The following is a 23210-nucleotide window of genomic DNA, read 5'->3' as shown; positions in this document are numbered from 1 at the left end:
AAATAATACCTGCCATGATTATAACTGCATTCACCATCAGAGGCGCTATAATCACTCTCCTAGGAGAATTTTGCTTTCACAATCTAAAATAAATAGCGTTGCCCCTTCCACAACATTAGCAAACCTGCGGCTGTCGAGTGTGTCCATCATTCCACACTTCATTATAGCACTTGAATAAGTGCATCATCAGGTTAATTAAAGTGAATTATTATTTTTACAGCTTTCAGTGTGAATGCACTACTTACATTATTTACTCTACAAAATGGCATAGAATATTGCATAAGTATGCGATTTGGGATGCACCTATAGTCTGAGTGATCAGCTCTTGAGCAGCTCCCATGCTGTGTGTAATCAAAGGTAAACCAGAACAGGTGTGTGTGTGTGGTGCCTGAAGGGAGTTGTAGTTCATATGGTGGCAGACTTGTAGTTCTCCAGCACTCTACATGGGCTAGATCTCTGATGATTGACAACTACACTGTCAAGTGTGATTTCTAGCAAGAATGTAAAAATGTTAGTATTCAAATAAAATACTAGTACACCGAATTCAAAAGAGGAGGAGTCAATGATGTAGTCGCATCAATAATAATAATAATACAATTTATTCAATAAAAACAGCAAATTGAATTGATTTGTGCAGCGCAAATATTAACAAATATTATTACAAAGTAGATTTAGGAAGTATAAAGGTTTACACAAAGTTTTTTTTATCATTTATGCTCATAATACAAAAAGATAAAGATAAAAGTTATGAAAGAGTATAAGAGTTATTAAAACTATGGCGGAGAGGGGTCGCTATTAATTGAAGAGGGCTAATAATTCTGACTTCAACTGTATATATTGTTATTTTCCTCCCTGTAAATAAGGGAAATTACACTAGAATAAAAATATGAAACAAACTTTGCTTTAAATATCTCGTGATTTTCTCCTTTTGTTGTTTGATTAATGATAAAAACAGTCGGCAGCAGAAATATTGCGCACTGTCACTTTAAGAGCAGTATGATTCTGTTTATGGTTTCTCATTCACATGTCTTTTGATTCTCGTTTGTTTATTACACAAATGAGAGTTAATATGAATAATCACTAAACACCGCATTTTTGACACTTATTTGACCATTAAAGCGCTCTCATTAAGATGACTTAGGATGTGTGTGTGCATGTACAGTACATGCTTTTAGTCATGTACACGTGAAACTGAGCTTTGCAGAGCAACAAATGTATACAACTGGAAAGGGGTGGTATATGATGCATTAATCGTTTTATCTCGATTAATGTTTTTTCATAATCGTAAGAAGCCAAAATCGAAATCGAATTTTCAATTATTAGCTCAGCCCTAATTCATATTACAGTAGAATGCTGTGTAATTTGCCAAAATTGTTAACAGCTTGTCTCCTCTCTGTTCTCCTGTTCTCCCTTTCTGGATCTTATGTCTTCAACCACAAAAGCAGCAGCAGCCACGGCCACCAGAGCAGAGATGACCAATCTCATCACACTTTCGACAGAACCACAGCATGGACATTCTAAAAGAAATAAAGGTTGCTGTATGAGGTTATTTGTTTGGAATTTCACAACATTTGGACTTAAAAAAGCTTTTGTTGACACACCTTCACATGATTGACAGAGTGTGCTGATGTCCAGATATGTGGTCTGGTTGCTGATGGTGTTGTTGACCACACAGCTGTAGTTGTTGTTATCCTGATGTTCCACCTCCAGAGGTAGAGAGAGACTGATGCTGAGATCAGACACACTGATGCTGGACAATAAACTGTTTCCTTTGTACCAGGAGAGACTCACAGCACTCACATTCACCACTGAACACAGCAGCTCACATCTGGACACCTCTAAATGTTCAGATACTGATGAAGATGAATTTTGTGGGCAAGTTCTGATAATGTCAGGAGCAGGTAGACGAGCTGAAAAACAGCGTAAATAATTATAAACCAAAAGAATTGTACAGGTAATACTTTTTTTGTGACTGATTAAGCAATTATATATAAAAATACAAATACAGAACATGGAAATAAATAAACAACATAAAGGAAAACAAAAGTTAATAAAAAAAATGACTGGTATGTACAGTAATATGACTGGTTTAGTAACGCTGGTTATCTTTTTACTTGTCCTTAAAGTTGCCAAAATATTCAAGGATTCAAAGATTGAACTATTAATAATTCATATTCATTCAGGTGAAATATTAAGCAAAAATTTTTTTAAAAAATGTATATAACTGTATTACTGTGTACGAAAAGAGCAGCGACCATGAGGTGAAGCTCAAATCAAAATGGATGACAGTCCAAACACAATTCTTGTCATACATTTGCATTTTTTTATTTTGTTCAGTGTAAAAGGGCCTCCATCATCCATTGTTTTACTTCGAGAGGGCCTTAAATGGATGTTTTAGTAAAACCTACATAAGTATATGACTCAGCGTCAGACTGGCAAAAACCTGAGATATTATCACCGTATCTGAGATGCAATATTAAAATATTGAAGATTTTTTTTTTTTTGCTTAAAGGGCACCTATGGGGAAAAATCTACTTTTCAAGCTGTTTGGACAGACATGTGTGTAAGTATAGTGTATATACTGTCATATCGGGGTGATATAAACACACCCAGTACTTTTTTTTCAAATTTAACAACATAAAAACGGTGGACCAATTGGAGCGGTTTTCAGATCGACCGCAACTTTACGTAGGAGGCTGTCCCCCTGCCCACCAATATTTATTGACAGCTGCGCGCATTAACATGTCTCCGTAGTAACGCATAAACTCATACCGACAAGACAGGACGAGCGCAAAGCAACCGGGAATAAAGGGTCTGTTCAGACAGTTTGCTAGGATTATCAATCATCATCAGACATGATCAAGAGTGAGTTTTACAAGTTTAAGATGTTTTAAAATGTGTGCATGTGTGTAATGAAGTACAGCAACTCACTTCAGATTCACTTCATCAGCACAGCCTCGTGTCTCTCTCACTGTCTCTCTGTGTGTGTGTTTGCGCTATGTATACGTGTGTGTGTGTCTGCGTGTCTACGCTATGTATGTGCGTTAAGTGTCTGCGCTACGTGTGTGTGCTATGTGTGTGTGCTATGTGTGTGTGTGTCTGCCTGCGTGTCTACGCTATGTATGTGCGTTAAGTGTCTGCGCTACGTGTGTGCTATGTGTGTGTGTCTGCCTGCGCGTCTACGCTATGCATGTGCGTAAGTGTCTGCGCTACGTGTCTATGCTGTGTGTGTGTCTGCGTGTCTGCGCTGTGTGCGTAAACTCATTATTGCAACTCCACAAAAAAAAAGTGCGCTACATGTGTGTGCTATGTGTGTGTGTCTGCCTGCGTGTCTACGCTATGTATGTGCGTTAAGTGTCTGCGCTACGTGTGTGCTATGTGTGTGTGTGTGTGTGTGTCTTCCTGCGTGTCTACGCTATGTATGTACGTAAGTGTCTGCGCTACGTGTCTATGCTATGTGTGTGTGTCTGCGTGTCTGCGCTGTGTGCGTAAACTCATTATTGCAACTCCACAAAAAATGCATCAAATACTAGTTGGTAAAGTTCTTACTGTAGTATTTCTCACAAACCTTATGTGACATCTGCTTCCTGACATGTTGCTGACAGGCACGTGGGATCGGTGGGCGGAGATGACTCGCCTTAAAGGCCCAGTGCAAAAAAACAGCAACAACCTTTTCCCAGATATAATACAGACACTTCAAACAGCTATAATAAATACTCTGATGGGTGTTTCGAGCTGAAACTTTACAGACACATTCTGGGGACACTAAAAAATTTTAATAAATATGAAAAAAGCGGTAACCTATGTGCAAAAATCACTGAATGATTTGTTGGTAAATTTCACTTAAACTATTTGAAAAATCACATTTTCAGTGCTTGGTTTCCTAGTTTTGGCCAGTGATGAAAGCAGCAGGCCAAAACAAAAATACAAACAAACAAACAAACATCTACTTACCAACATCTGTTAAAATTGTTTATTTGAAATAGACGAACTATACTTACGATAGATAGTGACACAAAATTTCTTGACTTGATCTTCTCTTCCTCCTATGATATTTAGTACATAAACTCCAGAGTCTGAGGTTTTGCTGTCACTGATGGTCAGAGCTCCAGTCTGATCTAGATGTAATCTGCCTTTGAATCTCTCATTAGAGACATCATAATTTACTGAGCTGTGAATCCCATCTTTGAAAGCTATGAGAGGACCTTCTACTCCAAACTTATAACTCAAAATATATTTCAGTATATCAGTGACACCAGGGTATAGAGTGATTGAATCTCCCTCCATCACTGACACTGACTCCAGTCCATCAGCACCAGACACACCTGAAGACGAGAAACAAAATGAGAGGTAGATCAAAAATTCCTGAAATAATTACTTAAAGGGGCAGTAGGTGATCTGCCAAAATGCTAACCGGTAAGCATATTATCTTTAGACGGCAGGGGAAGGACTGTGTTACAAAGCCACGCCTCCTGAAATAGCAAACGCGCACACAGCGACTCAATAGCACACAACCCAGTAGTTCATTTAATTCGTCAGTTAGAAATGTAGTGTTTAGCCTTCGGCGTGCAGGAATTTCACTTATTACTAAGCCCCACTTACATGATATTTCAGAGTGAATATTCAGAGGCTGTCATTGTTAAAAAATGACGCAATGTGAATATAAAAGAAACTTCAGCTCAGTAAAGCAGGTCGCTGTTTACTTATATATTGGTGTTAAACTGAATAAAAATCTACATTATTGATGCTGTAAAAGGTGCTTATAAAACTGAATATAGTCACATCCATCTTTCACTGGAAGATTTCAGTGTCTGAACAACACTTCTGTGCATATAACCCATTCATAACACAACACACTCTACATCAGGTTTGGGGGACTAAAAGAGTTTTAAAACAGAACATAACAAGTCTAACAGAAATACTTCAGCCATAGTGTCATCCTTCCTCCAGCGTGCAAAACTAACTCCAATATTGATTCAGGATTTTAAAAAGTTTAAATTCAGCATTTGATTTTACTGCGACTGTGATTGTCTCGTGTGCATGTGTCGTGAACGTGCGGCACTCATGCAGGCGTGCATGCTCTAATGGCAGATCTGCATGAACAGAGATGCGCAGAAGTCCAAATCTACATTTGTTGACAGACAGTGAGCTACTTTGGAATTATGGGAGATGTCGGCCCGACAATATTTTATTGGACGAACATTTTTTAGTCTTATGCCTTACTCATATAAAAATACATTAAAACTTATTTACTGTAATCCTTACTATTAGAATGTGAAGAGCCTTTCAAACAGCACAACAAAACATCTTTCTGAAGACAATCACCTACTAAACCTTTAAATAACTAAGAAAACGGTTTGTGGAGGATTTTTTAGGAACGTTAAAGCTTAAAATGCTTTTCAACTAAATACACAAATCATATATAGAGATAATAAAATATAGAAACATAAAAGTCATACAAAAGAATGATTAAATAAAGGTAAAAATTGCTTACCAAACCAAATATTCCCTTAATAATGTAAATCATCTAAAAATATCAAATACAATTTTACATCTGTAACTTCTATTAGCATGTTTTTTATTTTTTCCCCACACCGTCATTAAAATATTGAAATTTCTATGTTCAAAAAGGACTCTGTCTTGCAACGTTGTCATTATAAAAAATTAAAATTAAAAAATTTATGTTATTAGAAAAAAAACAACAGGTATCTGTCTACTTGCACAAAATACATTCCTTTCTTTTGTTTCGCAGTATTACCAACTCCACACTAAAGGAAAGGTTCGCCCCAAAAAATTAAAATTTACTCATTATTTACTCACTCTCAAATAGTTTCAAAACTTTATGGAATAAAATCATATGGAAGTCAATGGTTACAGGTTTTAAGCATTTTAAAAATATCTAATTTTGTGTTCAACAGAAAAAGGAAACTCAAAAAGTTTGAAACAATCTTTACATCTACTTATAAGCCTGTGATGATTAATTTTATTATCTGTAATTCCAGGCATTTGTATTTGTTATGGTAAAACTTCAGTTACGCTTTTACAGAAAGTGTATAAAAAATGTACTTTCAGATTTTGTATAACTGTATAATATTTTTATTTTCTCTTTTAACTGCATTGCCATTCACTCTTCATTCATTTTCCTTCAGCTTAGTCCCTTATTTATCGGGTAGCCACAGCAGGATAAACCACCAACTATTTCTGCTTATGTTTTACGCAGTAGATGCTGTTCCAGCCACAACCTAGAACTGGGAAAAAAAACACTTTCGCATTCATGCACACACTTATACACTATGGCCATTTATTATTATTTTTTTACCTAGCGCATGTCTGGACTGTGGGGTAAACCGGAGCACCTGGAGAAAACCCATATAAACTTGCAAACTCTACAGCCAAGATCTGAACCAGAACCGAGATTTGAGCTATGAGACGACAGTGCTAACCACTAAGCCACCGTGCCACCCAGTTCAGGCATACAATAGCTGCGTTTTCACTGTCGTGCCTAACATGAGCATGCCAGTGTGAACAAGGGCCAGTTGCATACTCACAGTCATTTCCAGCGCCTGATCGGGCCAAATCAGGGCTTTGAGTGTAGTGTTCTTATAGGGTGCACTCACTTTAGGCTATTTGAATCGTGCCTGGGTCGTTAATCAAGACGTATGCCCTGACCAGACATGATGTCACTTTTAAGGGACTGTTTCATATGGATTTATTAATCCTTTCTTTTCAATGAATATAAACTAACATAGTTTATCAAAGATGCAAACCCCTCATTGCACTTCAGCTGCTGCCTTCAGCAAATATGTGCGGCACGTATTAATATTACGTATTGCATATTATTATTACATATTATTTTCCGGACGCCAAATACCTTGGGACGAAGAGGCTGGGGCTTTGGGCAGAGTGAAGGCAAAGGCAGAGTTTGCTCAAGCCTGGTAATGATGGTCTGCCACCATTTTACTAGTCATGTGTAATGGTCATGATTATTTTGGTAAAATATTAAAACATCTTTTACAAAAAACATAAATAAAAGAAAGAAAGAAAGAAAGAAAGAAAGAAAGAAAGAAAGAAAGAAAGAAAGAAAGAAAGAAACGTATAGTTACTGGTCAGTTTATATCTCCCTTATGTTTCCCTTTTAACTTGTGTTGCATAAAATAATCCTCGAAGTAGTTGTAATTTAATACGTTTGCTGTGTCTTTGAAGATGTTGTTTCAATAAGGCATAATAATCTTTACACAATTCAGTCAGGCCCTATACCACATTAAAGGCACATCAGCCAGTAACTTTCAATTGTCGAGAAATTTTATCAAGTTCAAAAGGTGCGAAAGATCACTCTATTCACAGCTCTGTCTACAGCCAATTGTCTTACGGTGCAAGTGGCTGGGCTTATTTATTTTTTGGAGATAATAGCCAACAAAATATGAACACAACAAAAAGACTAAAACTTTATAAATTACGTATTAACTTTTGTAGGTTCAACAAAATGGTGTAATATTAGATCTTGTTAAAAAAGCCTAAGATATTAAGCATTTAAAGAATTCCAAAAATCTGATAAAATAAAATAATTCAATAAATAAACCAATATAAAACAAACAAAAGTTTATAACCTACAAATAAACTGAACAGTTTTAAACAATTTTTAACTTTCCTTTTACAAAGGCCCATCTGAAAAAAAGGTTTTAGATCTTTTCTAAAACAATAATCAACGGCAGTGTCGGATTTAGGCATGTGCAATATTGGCAATCGCCCAGAGCAGCATCTTGCTGGCGGCATGGGGAGAGAAAAAGTCCCCTAGTAAAAGCACTGAGATACAATTTACTGTACGCAAGTGTATTAATTTAAAGTGGCAATACCAGAATAAAAACGTTAGGGGCCATTTACATTTGGCATCTTTTGCACGCAGGCGAAGCAGTGGCGCAGTGGCGCTTGGATCTGTGTGTCTTTTCTAAGACAACTGTTCTAAGACAACAGATAATTCTATAAAACATTTATTTTTTGTATTCTATAGAATTGTCATAAAATTCATGCAAAAGTTTTCTTAAGTGATCTTAGCATATCACTCCATATTGTTTTCCAGTTACATTTAGGATTGACTTCTGCTATTAATTAATTCATGCATTTTCTTTTCGGCTTACTTACTTTATTAATCCGCGGTGGCCACAGCAGAATGAACCGCCAACTTATCCAGCATATGTTTTACACAGCGGATGTCATTCCAGCTGCAACCCATCACTGGGAAACACCCATACACTCCCATTCACACACACACACTTAGGTAGTGCTGACGCCTCACAGCAAGAAGGTCGCTGGTTCGAGCCTCGGCTCAGTTGGCGTTTCTGTGTGGAGTTTGCATGTTCTCCCTGCATTCGCGTGGGTTTCCTCCGGGTGCTCTGGTTTCCCCCACAGTCCAAAGACATGCAATACAGGTGAATTGGGTAGGCTAAATTGTCCTTAGTGTACGAGTGTGTGTGAATGTGTGTGTGGATGTTTCCCAGAGATGGGTTGTTGGCTGGAAGGGCATCCGCTGCGTAAAAAAATAAATAAAATAAACTTGCTGGATAAGTTGGCGGTTCTTTCGGCTGTGGCAACCCCAGATTAATAAAGGGACTAAGCTGACAAGAAAATGAATGAATGATCTTTTGCACGCACGGGTTTGTTAACCTCTATGTACAACCGATACAATGCTAGCGAAAGCAAACTGATAGATGCGCGCAAAAAACATTGTTTGTATGCACGCTGATAAAATATACACCGCTAATGCTCCATGAAACCAAAGTAGCTGCCTTTTGTGCAGAGGTGTTAGAACGCAGCAAGTTTTGCAAGTCAACATAGCTAAAGTTCATATAATATGATCATGATGTTACTTTCACTAAGCATGGCTTTAAAGCAGAAAGCAGGGATAAAGAGTCAGGGAGCGAAGGCTTCATAACATTAAATCTCAACCATGAGTTGGTTCTAAGACAACAGATAATTCTATAAAACATTTATTTTTTGTATTCTATAGAATTGTCATAAAATTCATGCAAAAGTTTTCTTAAGTGATCTTAGCATATCACTCCATATTGTTTTCCAGTTACATTTAGGATTGACTTCTGCTATTAATTAATTCATGCATTTTCTTTTCGGCTTACTTACTTTATTAATCCGCGGTGGCCACAGCAGAATGAACCGCCAACTTATCCAGCATATGTTTTACACAGCGGATGTCATTCCAGCTGCAACCCATCACTGGGAAACACCCATACACTCCCATTCACACACACACACTTTTTTTTAATTACACAAAAAGTGGGCTGCCCGGTGATGCAGCGCCTCACAGCAAGGTCACTGGTTCGAGCCCTGGCTGGGCCAGTTGGCGTTTCTGTGTGGAGTTTTAATGTTCTCCTTGTGTTAGTGTAAGTTTCCTCTGGGTGCTCCAGGTTCTTCCACAAGTCCAAAGACATGCACTATAGGTGAGCTTTTAAGGTATTTTGATATAGGATTAGACCATGTAGACAAGTTTTTTTTTTAAAGTTTGTACATAATGATCATTTCAAAAATTGCAAATTGGAAATGGCCTCAGTTTCACAGAATGACGACTACGTGAAAGTTAACCTGTTAAAAAAAAAAGACCGCAAATGCACTGCAGATGAGTATGTGTGAAACAGCAGTAACAAAGCAACACGTAAATCTAAACGGACTAAAACCAAACAAACAAAATAAAAAAAATGTGCTTTTCTGTGTAAAAGATATGACAACGCTAATGAAACCAAGATAAGACTAAACAAAACGAATCGCATATATTGCTTAGAAGAAATACAGCCAGCATTATAAATTGCAAAAGATAAAGCCACAACTTACCAGTGAGGTACAAACACAGCACAGCAAACAAGCAAATCATTTTCGTATACTTTACAACAAAACAAATTTAATAGGAATAAAAACTAAACTAAAACAGTCTAAATAGGAATAAAAATAAATTTGAACAAAATTTCTCAAAACACACGCTTTGTAGATAAACGAGAGGTCTAAGAACAAGAGTCCTCGGAGACGTTATGAGTCGACAGAGAGCAAACTCGTGTGCGCGCGCCGCCTAGAGTGAAACATAGGCACTTTTATTGGTCCTGTACCGTCAGTTTTCAGTGTCACCTTAACTGCCTTATACACTTTTCGCTTATAACATCTAAACGAGTGTTATATTTATATATATATTAAGAAATTAACTGAGTTTGTGTCAACGTAAATGTAACAGTAGCCTATATAACAAATCAGGACTTGCTTTTGTCTCGTTCTGAACTGAGCTGCTCTGGTAAGATCTCTGTTTGGGAGACCGCATTAGTTAAACACGCAGCGCCATCTGTCTTTAACAAAGAGAAATCCCCTAAACCCCCCTATGTTGCTTCGGAAAGCAAAAAGGACATTAACAACGTAGCCTACGATATTTGAAAAAATAAAAATATTAAAAAATAACGCCTGACAGTTTAAACCAGGTATCCACTTTCTGTTCAATAAAGCAGCAATACACATGTCTATATGTCCTCTAAAAAAGAAAATTGGGCAAAGTCAAACTCATTTAAATAATAATGATTTCAACTAGGTATAATTTTCCGGTAAAATTCTAGTTATTTTAAAAAAAGTTTTTCCAAGCGTTTTTAATAGCGACAAGATTATTTAAAATAAAATGAATAATTTATAACTAATCTCTAATATCGAACTTATATTGTCTTTGGCATGATGACAACTATATAATATTTTTTTCTAGTTGTTTTGCAAAAAAAACTAGTATTCAGTTTAATGGCTTAAGAAGGAAATTTATTGCACAACAGCAATTCTGATTTGATTTTTGATTAATGTAAAGCCTGAGGGACATGTTATCTATTTTCTCCTTATTTAATATGACTGCAAGCCCTTCAGCTTCCATTTGTTTTAAGCATTACTTCAATCACATTTCCACTGCAAAACAGTTCTTGTTGTGCAGATTGAAAGTTCCAATTGTAATGATTAAAGTAATTAATCTAAATGTGTTTATATGTATTTTTATATTCTGGGCAAGGCATAGGACTAAAATTAAACACGTTTAAATAAAACGGCACACGTTCATGCAGATAGCTCCGTCATTTGCACGCATGTGCAGCAGTGATCTGCTGCAGCTGAAAAAGAGAGAGTGAGAGAGAAGAAGAGAGGCAAACTCAGCATTAACATGAACTTCCTTCTGAAAGACCAATGTGGTTTTGTAACCATGAAAAGAAAGATAGTTTTTAAAAGTTTCAAAAATGCAGAATCAAAACTTTTCTGAATCCGGAATCAATTTCGGAGTCACTTTTGCAGGCTGGAGGGATATATGCAGTTCAAAATCACTATCTGAAAGAGGACATGGCTGTCTTTATTTTAAACAGGTAAGTTTTAAAATTTTAAACTTAATCTTCAACTGGCTCGCATGAGCTGCTGGTGGCAGGCATACTGAAGCGTCGGTATTCCAGTCTGTCCGTTTGGATAAAATTACTGGAAAGCAATAGCCTGCTGTAATAGCTTGAAAGAATATAAATATGATGTCATGATGAAAAGTGCGCTATTCCGCCAAGCTTCTTGAAGTAAAGTTGGTTTTATATTAAAGCATTCGTTCATTTTTTTACAGTAAAACCTGGCAGCTGGGTTGCTAGCCACATTCTGTATTTTTACAGAACCACCTACTGTAAACATTATTTACAATCTTGTACTGCAGTTACCAAAAACAGTACCCTACTGATATATTGCATATTCTTACAGTATTAAACGGTGTCTACACCGTTACAATGCTTTATTCAGCTGGAAATCATATAAATTACTACTTTTCACTCAGTACTCCAAACTATACTCTCAAACATATGTAATAAAGAAATACGTTATAAAAATTACAAACGGTAACAATATGAATTAAAACACAACACTGACAGGAAACCAAAATGCAAAAATAATGAACATTTCCTGATGAAAATAGCATTTTACAGTTAAATATGAAGGTAGTGTACTTACTTTTAATGGAAAATGTCTCAGAGAATGATTTAAACAAAATCCATCAAATCCAACTCTGTGATGTTTAAAGTCTTTTTGCAAAGGAGAAGAAAACTTCAGGTTAACAGTCCTGTTTGTTTTTTGCACATGTCCAGTCTTCTTTGATTATATTTACTTTGTTGGCTTAGAATCCAAGTACAGGGTTGATATAATCAACACAAAAAGAAAAAATACACTAGTGGATTATATGTAGATTTATATATTAGACAGCACAGATCCTTTGCAAACAGCTTTTGTAAAATCAGATGTCTTTTTGTGATTTATTTGTTTGGATATAGTTCTTATTTTCAAATTATGATTTTGCAAAAAATGTCCATCTTCTCTAAACTGATCAAAAGCAGAACATGCATCTATGAAGCTCTTTACAAATAATGTCAAGACGAGGTTTGTGACCCAGTTGACTTTAACATACATGACTAGTTAATATGTCAATACCTCTGAACCCAAGGGTGACTTTCTGCCTCTTTCTGATACTGGAGGTTGAAATTGTTGAATGAGGCAAACAGTTCTTCAAGGCCAGAGATACCACACACAGCCTTGTCTTCAATGCTTAACATACACCACTGGCTGCTTGGAGATGGAGCTGAAAATGAACAAACACCAATTTTACATTAAAGATACACTTAAGTTTGTAAAAACAAATAGCTAACTCAATGTCTTCATGTTGTCCCAACACAGATTGATTGTGTGGAACCCAGTGTGTATAACAATGAAGGGTTCCATACAATTTATTGATGTCATCTCAGCACAAATTGATTAAGTAAATGCAACAACATTTTAAGTGGATTTAACATAAAACTAATAGGTTGTCGCTGAAAAATCTCTGGAATGGTGTTGTTTTAGCTTCTTTTAAATAAGTATTTTGAACAAGCAGCAAAAATATTTTTTGAGTGTATTAAATGACCTTAATGGGCCTGTAATTTGAGGATAATGTTGTTTTGAATACTTAATATTTTGAATACTCTGCCATCCATCCCGCTCGTAATACATAGTCTTACATAGTCTGTGACTGTATAGGATTCATATTTCGAAATGTGTCCCCGTCTTGCACAAGTTTCGCAAGCTTCCTGTTAGCAAGTTTTTACTAGTGTGGTTTCCTCTACGGTTAAACCTCTATCTGAATCACCAGGGCTGTCCCGAGCCTTCAGGGGCCCCTAAGCAGGATTTTATTTGGGGCTCCCTTGGTGCAAACAATTTGACAAATTAATAATAATCAATCCTTGATTATTCGCACAATATAAATCTAAAACATGCATTATTATTATTTTTTTTATTTGCTGTACCTGTATTGCTTAAATCGTAACATATATATTTTAAGACAATTCTAAATACTATTTTGCAGAAACAACTGCCTAGATGGTTCCACATTCTATATGACTACTTGCCACAAGTGTAACGCTTTTATTAGCATTATTGAGCTGTAATTAATGTTGTCAAAATCAAAATGGCTGGAAGCAGCTAACAGCATATTATTATTATTATTATTAATATTCAGTCACAAGCAGTGGTGGAAAGAGTAGTGAAACATCATACTGAAGTAAAAGTATCATTATTTGCCTAAAAATGTAGTGCAAGTTGAGTAAAAGTATCTGTTGTAATTACTACTCAGAGTATGAGTAAAAGTAGCTCTTTTAAAAGTACTCATGAGTAGTATTACGCTGTGAAAAGCTTATGCGATTACATGTAATTTGTGGATGTTTCTAAATGAAACATTCTGTAGTGCATGTAGTTATTGCCCAGCAGGCACACAACATCATATAGGACGTTAATATTAGGTTAGATTAAGGTTCTGATGTCAAGTGACCAGAATTCAATGTCTAGCTTCTTCTCACAAATCTGAACCACATTTGGCTTTAGAGTGGAAGCAGTTGAGACCCTCAGTATGGCTTGAAGATGATCATCATTAAGTCTAGACCTGTACTTTGACTTATTGAAGTTCAAGGTGGAGAATAACTTCTCATACAAATATGTGCTCCCAAAAAGGCACATGGTCCACTTGAACATTCGGGAAAGCTCAGGGAAGCTGGGGGGGCAATTCTCTCAAAAATTGCCCATGCATGTCTGCTTTTCCACTCATCTCCCTGAACTTGACTTTGAGATCAGAGTTGCATTGCAGGTCAATGGAGAGGGTGCTCGCTGCAGAGCCATTTGAGAAGAGCTGAGCTCCAGCGAGGGGGAGCATGAGCTGTCGCTCCTCCTCCTGTAAGCTGTTTTAATGCGTACACCAACCCCACCCCTAATCCTACCCCCAGTGACATCACTCGTAGAAGAAGTGCAAAAAAGTTGGAGCTCAAGCTTAAGCTCCCCCTCGCTGGAGCTCAGCTCTCCTCAAATGGCTCTCCCCCTCGCTGGAGCTCAGCTCTCCTCAAATGGCTCTGCAGCGAGCACCACTTGGGTCAATGAGCTCCATTTGAAGCACAGGAGGGGCATCTTGCACATCAAAGGAAAAGGGTTCCACAAAAATTTGGAAAGTGGCTCTGTGCGTTTTGAAGTCTGCAAATCTGTGATCAAATTCCTTCTCTAGCTTAAAAATAGCATCAACATATTTCTCACCACTGAATCGTATGCCTGCATCCACAAGTGCCTTGCATGCTGGGAAATGGCAAAGGTTTGTCTGAGAGAGCTGGGATTTCCATAACACAAGTTTTGTGGAGAATGCTCTCACATTGTCATAGGCAGCGCTGACGAGCTGCCCCTGGCCTTGTAACATCTTGTTTAGTGCATTCAGCTTATGTGTGATGTCAACAAGAAAAGCTAAGTCCATGAGCCATTTGTGATCACTCAACTCAGAAACAGCCTTCCCATCCTTCTCCAAGAAGGCTTTCACTTCTTCTCTCAACTCAAAAAATCTTTTCAGGACATTTCCCCTGCTGAGCCAACGTACCTCAGTGAAATAGAGTACATCTCCATATTCTGACTCCATTTCCTCTAAAAAAGCACGGAAACTCCTGTGCTTTAATCCCCTGGATCTGATTTGGTTGACGCATTTCACAACAACAGACATCACATTGTCACACGGCAGGCATTTGCTGCAAAGGGCCTGCTGATGGATAATGCAGTGAAGAGCAATGGCCTCCTCTACACCCTCCTCTTGAAGTTTTTTTTTTAACAAGTGCCACCAGTCCATTTTTCCTCCCTATCATCGATGGCGCTACGTCGGTTGTTATTCCAACAAACCTCTTCCATGGCAAACCTGCATTCTCAAGGGTATCACACAGATGACGAAATATCTCATTAGCGGTGGTCTGGCCATGCATTGTAATTATTGTGAGCAGCTCCTCCGTCAATTCAAAACTGCAATCAACACCACGGACATAAATTGTGAGCTGAGCAGTGTCTGTTATGTCTGTGCTCTCGTCAAGAGCGACTGAGTATGCATCAAAACATTTGACTTTCTCACACAGTTGATGATAAATGTCACTTGACATGTCAGAAATGCTCTCTGCCACAGTGTTGGCAGAAAGACTGAGGTTGCTAAACTGACCTTTCTTTTCCAGACAGATAATACTTGCAGCCTGTAACATGCATTTTTTAAACAAACTCTCCTTCTGTGAATGGTTTTCCTGCCTTAGCAATCATCTCACTAACCATGTAACTAGCTGCGACTGATGCAACATTCTCTTTGGTTGATTTCTTGAAGAAATCTTGTTGCCTCAGAAGACATGCTTTAAGACTGGCAACTTGCTTGGGTCTCTCATCCCCCTGATATTTTGCACATTCCTCAGCATGTTTAGTTGAATAATGGCGTTTCAAGTTGTATTCCTTGTGCACTGCAACTTTCTCTGTGCAAACAAGACATGTGGGGATGCCCCTGTGCTCAACAAAGAAATACTGCGTCTCCCACTTTTCCTGATATTGTCTGTGCTCGTCATCAATCTTTCTCTTCACTGCAGGCTTTGATGAAGTCATGATGGGGGTATGACCAAATCTAATTCTGTAATAAAATTTAATTCTTCTCTGTCTGTTCTAATTCTAATTGATTCCAGGTGTGGCCCACACACAAACTCTCCTGCTGACTGCCAGCCTCTCTTCAATTCAATCTTTTTCTGACCGCTGTGCCAGGGGTCAAGTCCTCGGGAAAAAAGTGGGGGAACTCACTCAAAACTTCCATTCCCTCACCTAAAAAAAAAGGCGTATATATGTATAAATAAAACACCCCCACCCCACTCTCTCCCCGCTCCGCTGATTCTGTCAGTGTACAGCGGTCGGCGCGGGCCACAAAATATTGCACTGAGGGCCGCGAGTTTGAGACCCCTGGTCTAGGGGCTCAAATCAAGGTTGCAATTTTTTAACGATTAATTGTGCAGCTCGAATATATATATATATATATATATATATATATATATATATATATATATATATATATATATATATATATATACACACATACAGGGAGAACATGCAAACTCGATTTATCAATAGATCACAAAAAAAAACAACCACTAAAAATTTCAATTTTTGTAAATAAAGGGGAAAATTAAAATAAAAAAATGTGATTCATTTCTTTTATTAACAGCACATATTTAATAGAATTGGAAGTGTAAATCAAGTGCACAGTAAAACTAGCTTTAAAAAGCTGATGTGCAAGGAGCAGTTTGTGACTGAAAAGCTCACATCTTGCATATGAATCACTTTAAAAAGATGGCCTGAGTCGTCAGATAAGATATGCTGTGTAAATGCAGCCTAATTTAGTCATAGCTGCAGCAGCATCATTTTGTGTAACATACATAAAAAAAGTCAAAATAGCAATTTATTACTTTCTAGATTTCTCTCAACTTAAAGTCCCCATGAACCAAATGCAAACATTTTTTTTCATATTGTGATGCAGTTCCTAGAGAAACAGATTATTAAATGAACAGTGGGCGTGGCTTGTTTTTATATGAACGGATGTAGTAAAGTAGGCATTTTATTTAGAACGATGGGGAACAGGGAGAGTTATTGCAACCTAACAGACACCTCCTACTCACCATTTCTGTTTGTTGTCAAATCTGAGTTGCAGCAGCATGGTTAAATGTGTTAACCATGCCCAATACCTAAAACATACCTGATAAATCAACTTTTTTACAGATTTCAATTAAAGATTAGATTAAGTGTTAAATGTGGTAAAGTGTGTCAGCCACGCCCAATTCCTAAAAACATACCTGAAAAATGAACTTTTACAGATTTCAGTTAAAGATTAGCAGGGCAAACATTTTTTTTTTTTCTTAATGACATGTATAGATGAAATGTTCACCACAAAATTAGCAATGTGAGCTAACAAATTCATATGGTTAGTTTGGATTTCTTTTTACAACTTGACCAACTTATTTTATGGAAACATGTTATGCCCTGGTTTAATTAATTAATTAATATATAAATATATATATATATATATATATATATATATATATATATATATATATATATATATATATAGAGAGAGAGAGAGAGAGAGAGAGAGAGAGAGAGAGAGAGAGAGAAAGATATATATATATATATATATATATATATATATATATATATATATATATATTAGATTTTTTCCCCAAGTGGACATATTGCTATATTTCAAAATGCATGCATATATGACACATTTTATTTGTAAAATCCACATATGAAGATGCATGCCATAAATGTAGCCTAGCTTGCAGATACATTGTCATCAGATTGTCATCGCTGTTAACGCCATCACATATGACCCAAACAAATTATCTTAAAACGCATACGCCAAAATAATTGTACTTACCTTCGTGATGAATTGTGTCAACTTATTCCCAGATTTATCCTTAATTTTTTATTTTTTGTTTGTTTGTTTTTAAACTCATTTTCCAAAGTTCCCGCAACCTTCTATGTCTCTTAATTACGGAACCCCGGAAGGGACGTCGTAGAGGAGAAAAAAATTGGCTGGGTGAAAAAAATGGGTGAAAGAAAAAAATGGGTGGGAGGAAAAATCTAATTTCTAAGTTTTTGCTTTCTCTCGCAAAACTGTTTCTCCACAAACAATTCCTGTTCACTTAACTCACGTAAACCCTCCCGTTTTTGCTGAAATTCTCCCATATTTTACCATTCTACCCCACTTTCTTTACATTACTGTGCGCTGATTGTCGCCTTTCACTTTGCAACCTCCGAACCAGTGAATGCACGACCATATTCTCCGCAGACGAGCGGGCGCTGCCATTTAAATATTTTTGGCACGAGACTTCTTCTTCTTCTTTGGGTTTTACCGCCACCGACTGGAATGGAGTATGGAACTAGTTGAATAATTTCTGAAGTGTATAAATTACAGGAAGGGAGAGAAAGGGGAAGGAAATAGTGTTTTGGCACGAAACTTCCGGTCTCTGTTACTCTGATTAATTTTTAGACATTAAAAACTGCTCGTTTCGCTGTTTGATGTTGCAAACTGATATTTCCTTGTTATATCATTCTACTTGGTCTGTATAGTCATGCAAACATTTGTTTGTAGAGCAAGTAGTTTGGCCGTTTTTTGCCGTTTATTATTCCTTGTGAAGTGAGTGAGTGAAGTGAACAGGAATTGTTTGTGGAGAAACAGTTTTGCGAGAGAACGCAAAACATCTTTGCGAGGGAACGCAAAACATCTTTGCGAGATAACGCAAAACTTTGCGAGGGAACGCAAAACATATTTGCGAGGGAACGCAAAACTTTGCGAGAGAACGCAAAAACTTAGAAATATATATTTTCCTCCCACCCATTTTTTTCTTTCACCCATTATTTTTTTTTTCACCCAGCCAATTTTTTTTCTCCTCCACTACGTCCCTTCCGGGGTTCCGTACTTCCGGGGTTCCGTAGTTATTCATTTCCGGATTCGTAACATCTCTCCTGGGACAAAAGAGTTTAGAATGACCTAGAGGCGACACTCAGTAGAACGTCCATTGCATCAGCAGCGCCAAGCAACTGCCGGGTTCCGCCATTTTGGAATGAAAGCGATCGGCTGTCCATTAGATCTTATTGATATGACGATGGAAAGCAGCTGCTTTGTTTTTTTATTTATTTATTGGAAAAGCACATTAAAGCTGAGATACAACGTGAAAGACGACAACACAGCACTTACTATGACAATCCGCAGCAGTTTTAATTTAGTTTATTGCCGCCATCTAGTGGCTTTTTACAAAATTGCACTATGGTGTCGCCTCTTGGTGATTCTAGCCTCTTTGCCTGGGATCGATGCAACCGGAAGTTAACAAAAAAATTTTATTCACATAATTTATAAAATTTCCCATTAATTTTATTTTATTAACGTCTACCCTAACCCTAAACTCCGTCACAGTACTGCAAAAACATTGATTATTGTTATACATAGTGTCATAAAAATGCTGATAGTGATGTCATATCGCACTTCCGGCCTACCAAAGAGCTTGGAATTAATTGATATGCTCTTTCCCCTTACTCATCTACTTTTGTTGTTGTCGCTCCCAACCCGTGTTGATGCGTAACGTTAACTGTAAAAGACATTTAAACTACAACCCTGGCAATGAAGAATGTATTTTTCCATTGTGTATTACTGTTTACCATGCACAGTAAGTAAACGATTTTACTTTATTTTCGGTTTCACTTTATATTGTTATTATTGGTAGCCATTGTTGGTTTAATGTCATCTTTATATATTCTCTGCAGTACAGGGATAAACCTATGTATTTGTAATTCTAAGTCCAAACTCAGTTCTTGAGCGACGGTGTTTAGCTCCAACCCTAAACACACCTGAACCAGCGCTGATCAAGCTTACTAGATATTGTAGAAACTTCCTGGCAGGTGTGTTAAACATAAAGGGAATACCAAACAGGGGTCCGTTCTTTGTACCGCGCTTAAATGATCTAAGTTGATTTGGCAGATCCGGGATCTTTTAATCTTGATAACTGATCTCTCGCTATAATTTCCCTTACAAAAATAGCTTACAGAAATCCTGCAGGAATTTCATACAGGTATCCTACAGGATTTTCAGCTCATTTTCCTGTAGAAATACCTGCAGGAATTTTGTGAAGGAAATTTTAAGAAAGAAATTTATGAAGGAAATTTATGCAGGGATTGTTCCTGCAGGAATTACAATCCTACTGGTCTATTAAAATATACAGTTCCTGTAGGATTATTGTGCAGGATAGATATGAAGTTAGAGAAATTTCACAATGAATCAATGTATTTTCACAAATTATTTATTAAAATTGTAAAAATAAAAATAAAAAGTAGACCAGAATCCAATGAACAGGCTGCGTTTACTCCATTTTCCTAAAAATAAATAAATAAATAAATAAAAAGTGTCCTGTAAGTGGTAGAGTATACAGAATACAGTCTGTACAGTATAAAAACCATTACAGCTATGAAGAATCCCCATAAACAACTAATGGACCCTTTTCACAAGACTGTTATGATGTGTTGTTAAAGATCATCTGCAACCTAAATACCTTAAAGTTTTTAATATTTAGATTTTTTAAACTTATGTACATTTACATTCATTTATGTATAATACAATCTTTATGTCAAATTAAAAAAAAACAATGCGAGGAGTATCAAATGAAGTGTCTATGGGGACAGGACAGTAAATTTGACATTGTTTTCTGTAGCAAATAGAATTGTAAAAAAAAAAAAAAAAAAAAAAAGTCGTTATACTTATACTCTCTCATTCACTGCGCTCGGAGTTTACCAACTATGATGATTTCTGCTGCTAAAAAACACGCAAATGTGAAAAGGGTCCATACAAGTGTGTGCGTGTGTGTGTGTGTGTGTGCGTGCATGCACAAATGATTACCTTGTAACTTGTGCTCATCATTTACTTTTTCCCTTACTGCTGCTCTGATAAATTTTATTGGTACGTTTGGAAACTTCTTCTGTACTACGTCTGTAAATTCCCCTCTTCTGAATATCCTCCTCCTGAGAGTTTCTTTGTTCTCTAAAGAGAAATAGGTAAAGTTGAAAATACTTATCTTCAATCATAATAAAGCATGGGCAGGATTTAAGTTTCTGTAGGTATGATAATCTTGGATAAAATATCACAATATTGTGATTACTGCTCTAAAATAAGTTATTTTTAAACATCTGAGTAAAAAACAACAACTTAAACACATTATGTTTTAGGAAAGATTTTAAATATTTTGGAACGGCAAACATGTCAGGCTAAATAATTAAAATAAATCATTGACTGCTGCTGTCGTCATTAGTTTCAAAAACACAGATTTCTTTACAACACATAAAAAACCTTTACAAATACCTTGGAAACGGTATAGCAGAAAATATTGGTGGTTATAAAACCGTGACTTTTCCAAACAGACATAAACCTTGAAACCGGTTATTGTCCAATGCCTACACATGATCACAATTCTTGATGTTTGCTGTACCTTTTACCTTTAATGTCTAGAACTGTGGCTGGTGAACTTTCATCCTCATAGGCAACATCCACAACATCCCCAGGTTCAAATGTCTTTTTCAGTAGGTTCTTTTTAGAAACAATAATGTCATAGGTCAATGGTTCCTCCCTCCATTCCACTAACGTTAGGACTCATGTTTTGCCCATTTTCTAAGATAGATAAATATATAGACATAAATAAAGACACACACATACATGCACACAATTAATTCTGATGGCTACAGCTAACTGTATCCATGACAACAGTTTTACCTTAATGTACCTGCCAAAGAGTAGTTTGCTGTCCGGCCGCAGCGATAAATGATTTCTGAGATAACAAAAAACTATATTAGCATCAATTATAAGCAGTGAAAATACTAAATAAAACACTGGTTATGTTAACAATGATAAAAATATCATTTCAAATAGTCATTTTTTTAAATTAAGTTCTGATATGATGGGCGGTAGTAGACGTTAGCAATGTACTAGTATTGTTAATGTGATCTCGACTTTAAAAATCAAGTATTTGTTTTGGTCTCACAAAACAATTTACTAATTTAACATTAAAACAGAGCAGTTATTAGAGCACTTTAACGATAAAATAACTTAAGAAAAGTGTTTTACCTTCAGAAGACGGTTGGTGACAGTTGACTGACGTGCATTCGAATCGGCGACGTGAAGCGAGGCATCTCAATGAATCGAATCTTTTCTCTGAATGATTCATTTTACCGGAGTTTATAATTTAAACTACACTGTTACGCCAGTAGGTGGCGAAAACGGGTGTCTTTTTTAAGCGTGAAAGACTGTATAAATCTGTAAAGCACAGATTCATCAAAACACACGTATTCCACAAATAATTTATTTTGTAAGAAAAAATCTGTTTATAAGAATGTTTGTTTTAATGTGTCTAGTCCATTTTGTCAACTAATACACACACATATATTAGTAGTAGTCATTATTAACTTAAAATATTGTAAATATATTATGTGTATAAAATAGACCTATACATTATTGGCAGCAATGTATTATCTAATTTCAATTTAGCATTTATCTTATTTTATTTAAAATGTTGAACAAATGTTTATATTAATTTAATAATTAAATTTACTCTAACATTGCAGAAAACACATTATGTTTACCAATCACCTGAACAATAACCTTAACCTGCTTCTTTTTAAAGAATAAAAATGGAGTAAAAATTGTACTTAAATGAAGAGGCACCAGTTCCAGCTGCCACAAAAAGGCAATGGACACAGAATAAAATAGGTTGCTCAGGTCAAAAAGACAGAGAATAAAGGATAACAGCAACAAACATTTTAAAAGAAAGAGGAAGAGACTCTGTTGAACTCATAAAATGCACAGACATACATTTAACACATATCTACATCAAGGACAGGTCTTGCAGTTTTTTTTTATTTATTTATTTATTTTTATTTAATTTTTTTTGCATCTAACCAAACAGATTTTTAATAAATGAAAAAAAAAAGTATAGAAATGAAACGTAAAAGTGTACAGCTTGCTTGTTTGCATAAATGCATAATTTGAATGGTTTAGTGTAATGGTTGATTTTTATAATTGCCTATAATCTATTTGTATACTTTATTTATGTATTTATTTTCTTATTTTTTGTTTGTTTGTTGTAATGTTTATCTGTTAGAACTCATATTGTATTGCTACCAAAAACAAGTGACACAATTTCTTTCATTCCAATTACTACAAATAATTAATAATAATTATAATAATTATAAAATCCTGCAGGATTTGTAACTTGCTTGGATCCATTGTAAAAACCTGTAGGAAATTCCTGCACATATTGTCAATGTATCCTACAGGATTTTTGAATTCCTGC

General features: G+C 36.2%; 2 protein-coding genes and 1 long non-coding RNA gene across 20 annotated transcripts in view; 1 reads left to right on the top strand and 2 right to left on the bottom strand.

Moving 5' to 3' along the window:
- Nucleotides 1-578: 578 nt before the first annotated feature.
- Nucleotides 579-18165, bottom strand: LOC100007503 (uncharacterized). 3 transcript variants are annotated; one of them, XM_017353279.4, is made up of 6 exons: nt 17756-18165; nt 12466-12613; nt 11992-12153; nt 4002-4325; nt 1602-1910; nt 579-1517 (listed from the first exon to the last, which is right to left on the bottom strand). In XM_017353279.4, exons 4-6 carry the CDS (start codon nt 4285-4287, stop codon nt 1375-1377), a joined length of 738 nt encoding a protein of 245 aa, XP_017208768.2. In that variant the 5' UTR covers nt 4288-4325; nt 11992-12153; nt 12466-12613; nt 17756-18165; the 3' UTR covers nt 579-1374. The 3 variants fall into 3 exon arrangements, with proteins under 3 accessions (XP_017208768.2, XP_017208769.2, XP_017208770.2); XM_017353280.4 differs by having other exon boundaries at nt 11992-12062; XM_017353281.4 differs by lacking the exon at nt 11992-12153.
- The window catches only part of LOC100334619 (uncharacterized), a 29481-nt gene continuing 17370 nt past the window's right edge, over nt 11100-23210 (top strand). For 12 of the 16 annotated variants that reach the window (XR_012397726.1, XR_012397725.1, XR_012397727.1 and 9 more), the window contains exon 1: nt 19394-19544. Coding sequence is in view for 3 of the 16 variants with exons in the window: in XM_073937242.1 (XP_073793343.1) it covers nt 19499-19544 (46 nt within the window). In the remaining 13 variants the exon portion in view is untranslated. Of the gene's footprint in view, nt 11376-19393; nt 19545-23210 lie in introns of those variants that run through there. The other 4 variants (XR_012397735.1, XR_012397736.1, XR_012397733.1 and 1 more) reach the window with 2 other exon arrangements.
- LOC141380167 (uncharacterized) lies at nt 21469-22061 on the bottom strand. Its single transcript, XR_012397737.1, has 3 exons — nt 21986-22061; nt 21635-21689; nt 21469-21532 (listed from the first exon to the last, which is right to left on the bottom strand). It is a non-coding gene; the product is annotated as an uncharacterized lncRNA (long non-coding RNA).

Source organism: Danio rerio, chromosome 22, assembly GCF_049306965.1.
Source record: "Danio rerio strain Tuebingen ecotype United States chromosome 22, GRCz12tu, whole genome shotgun sequence".
Classification (NCBI taxonomy): domain Eukaryota; kingdom Metazoa; phylum Chordata; class Actinopteri; order Cypriniformes; family Danionidae; genus Danio; species Danio rerio.
This window is presented reverse-complemented; position numbering and strand designations above follow the sequence as displayed.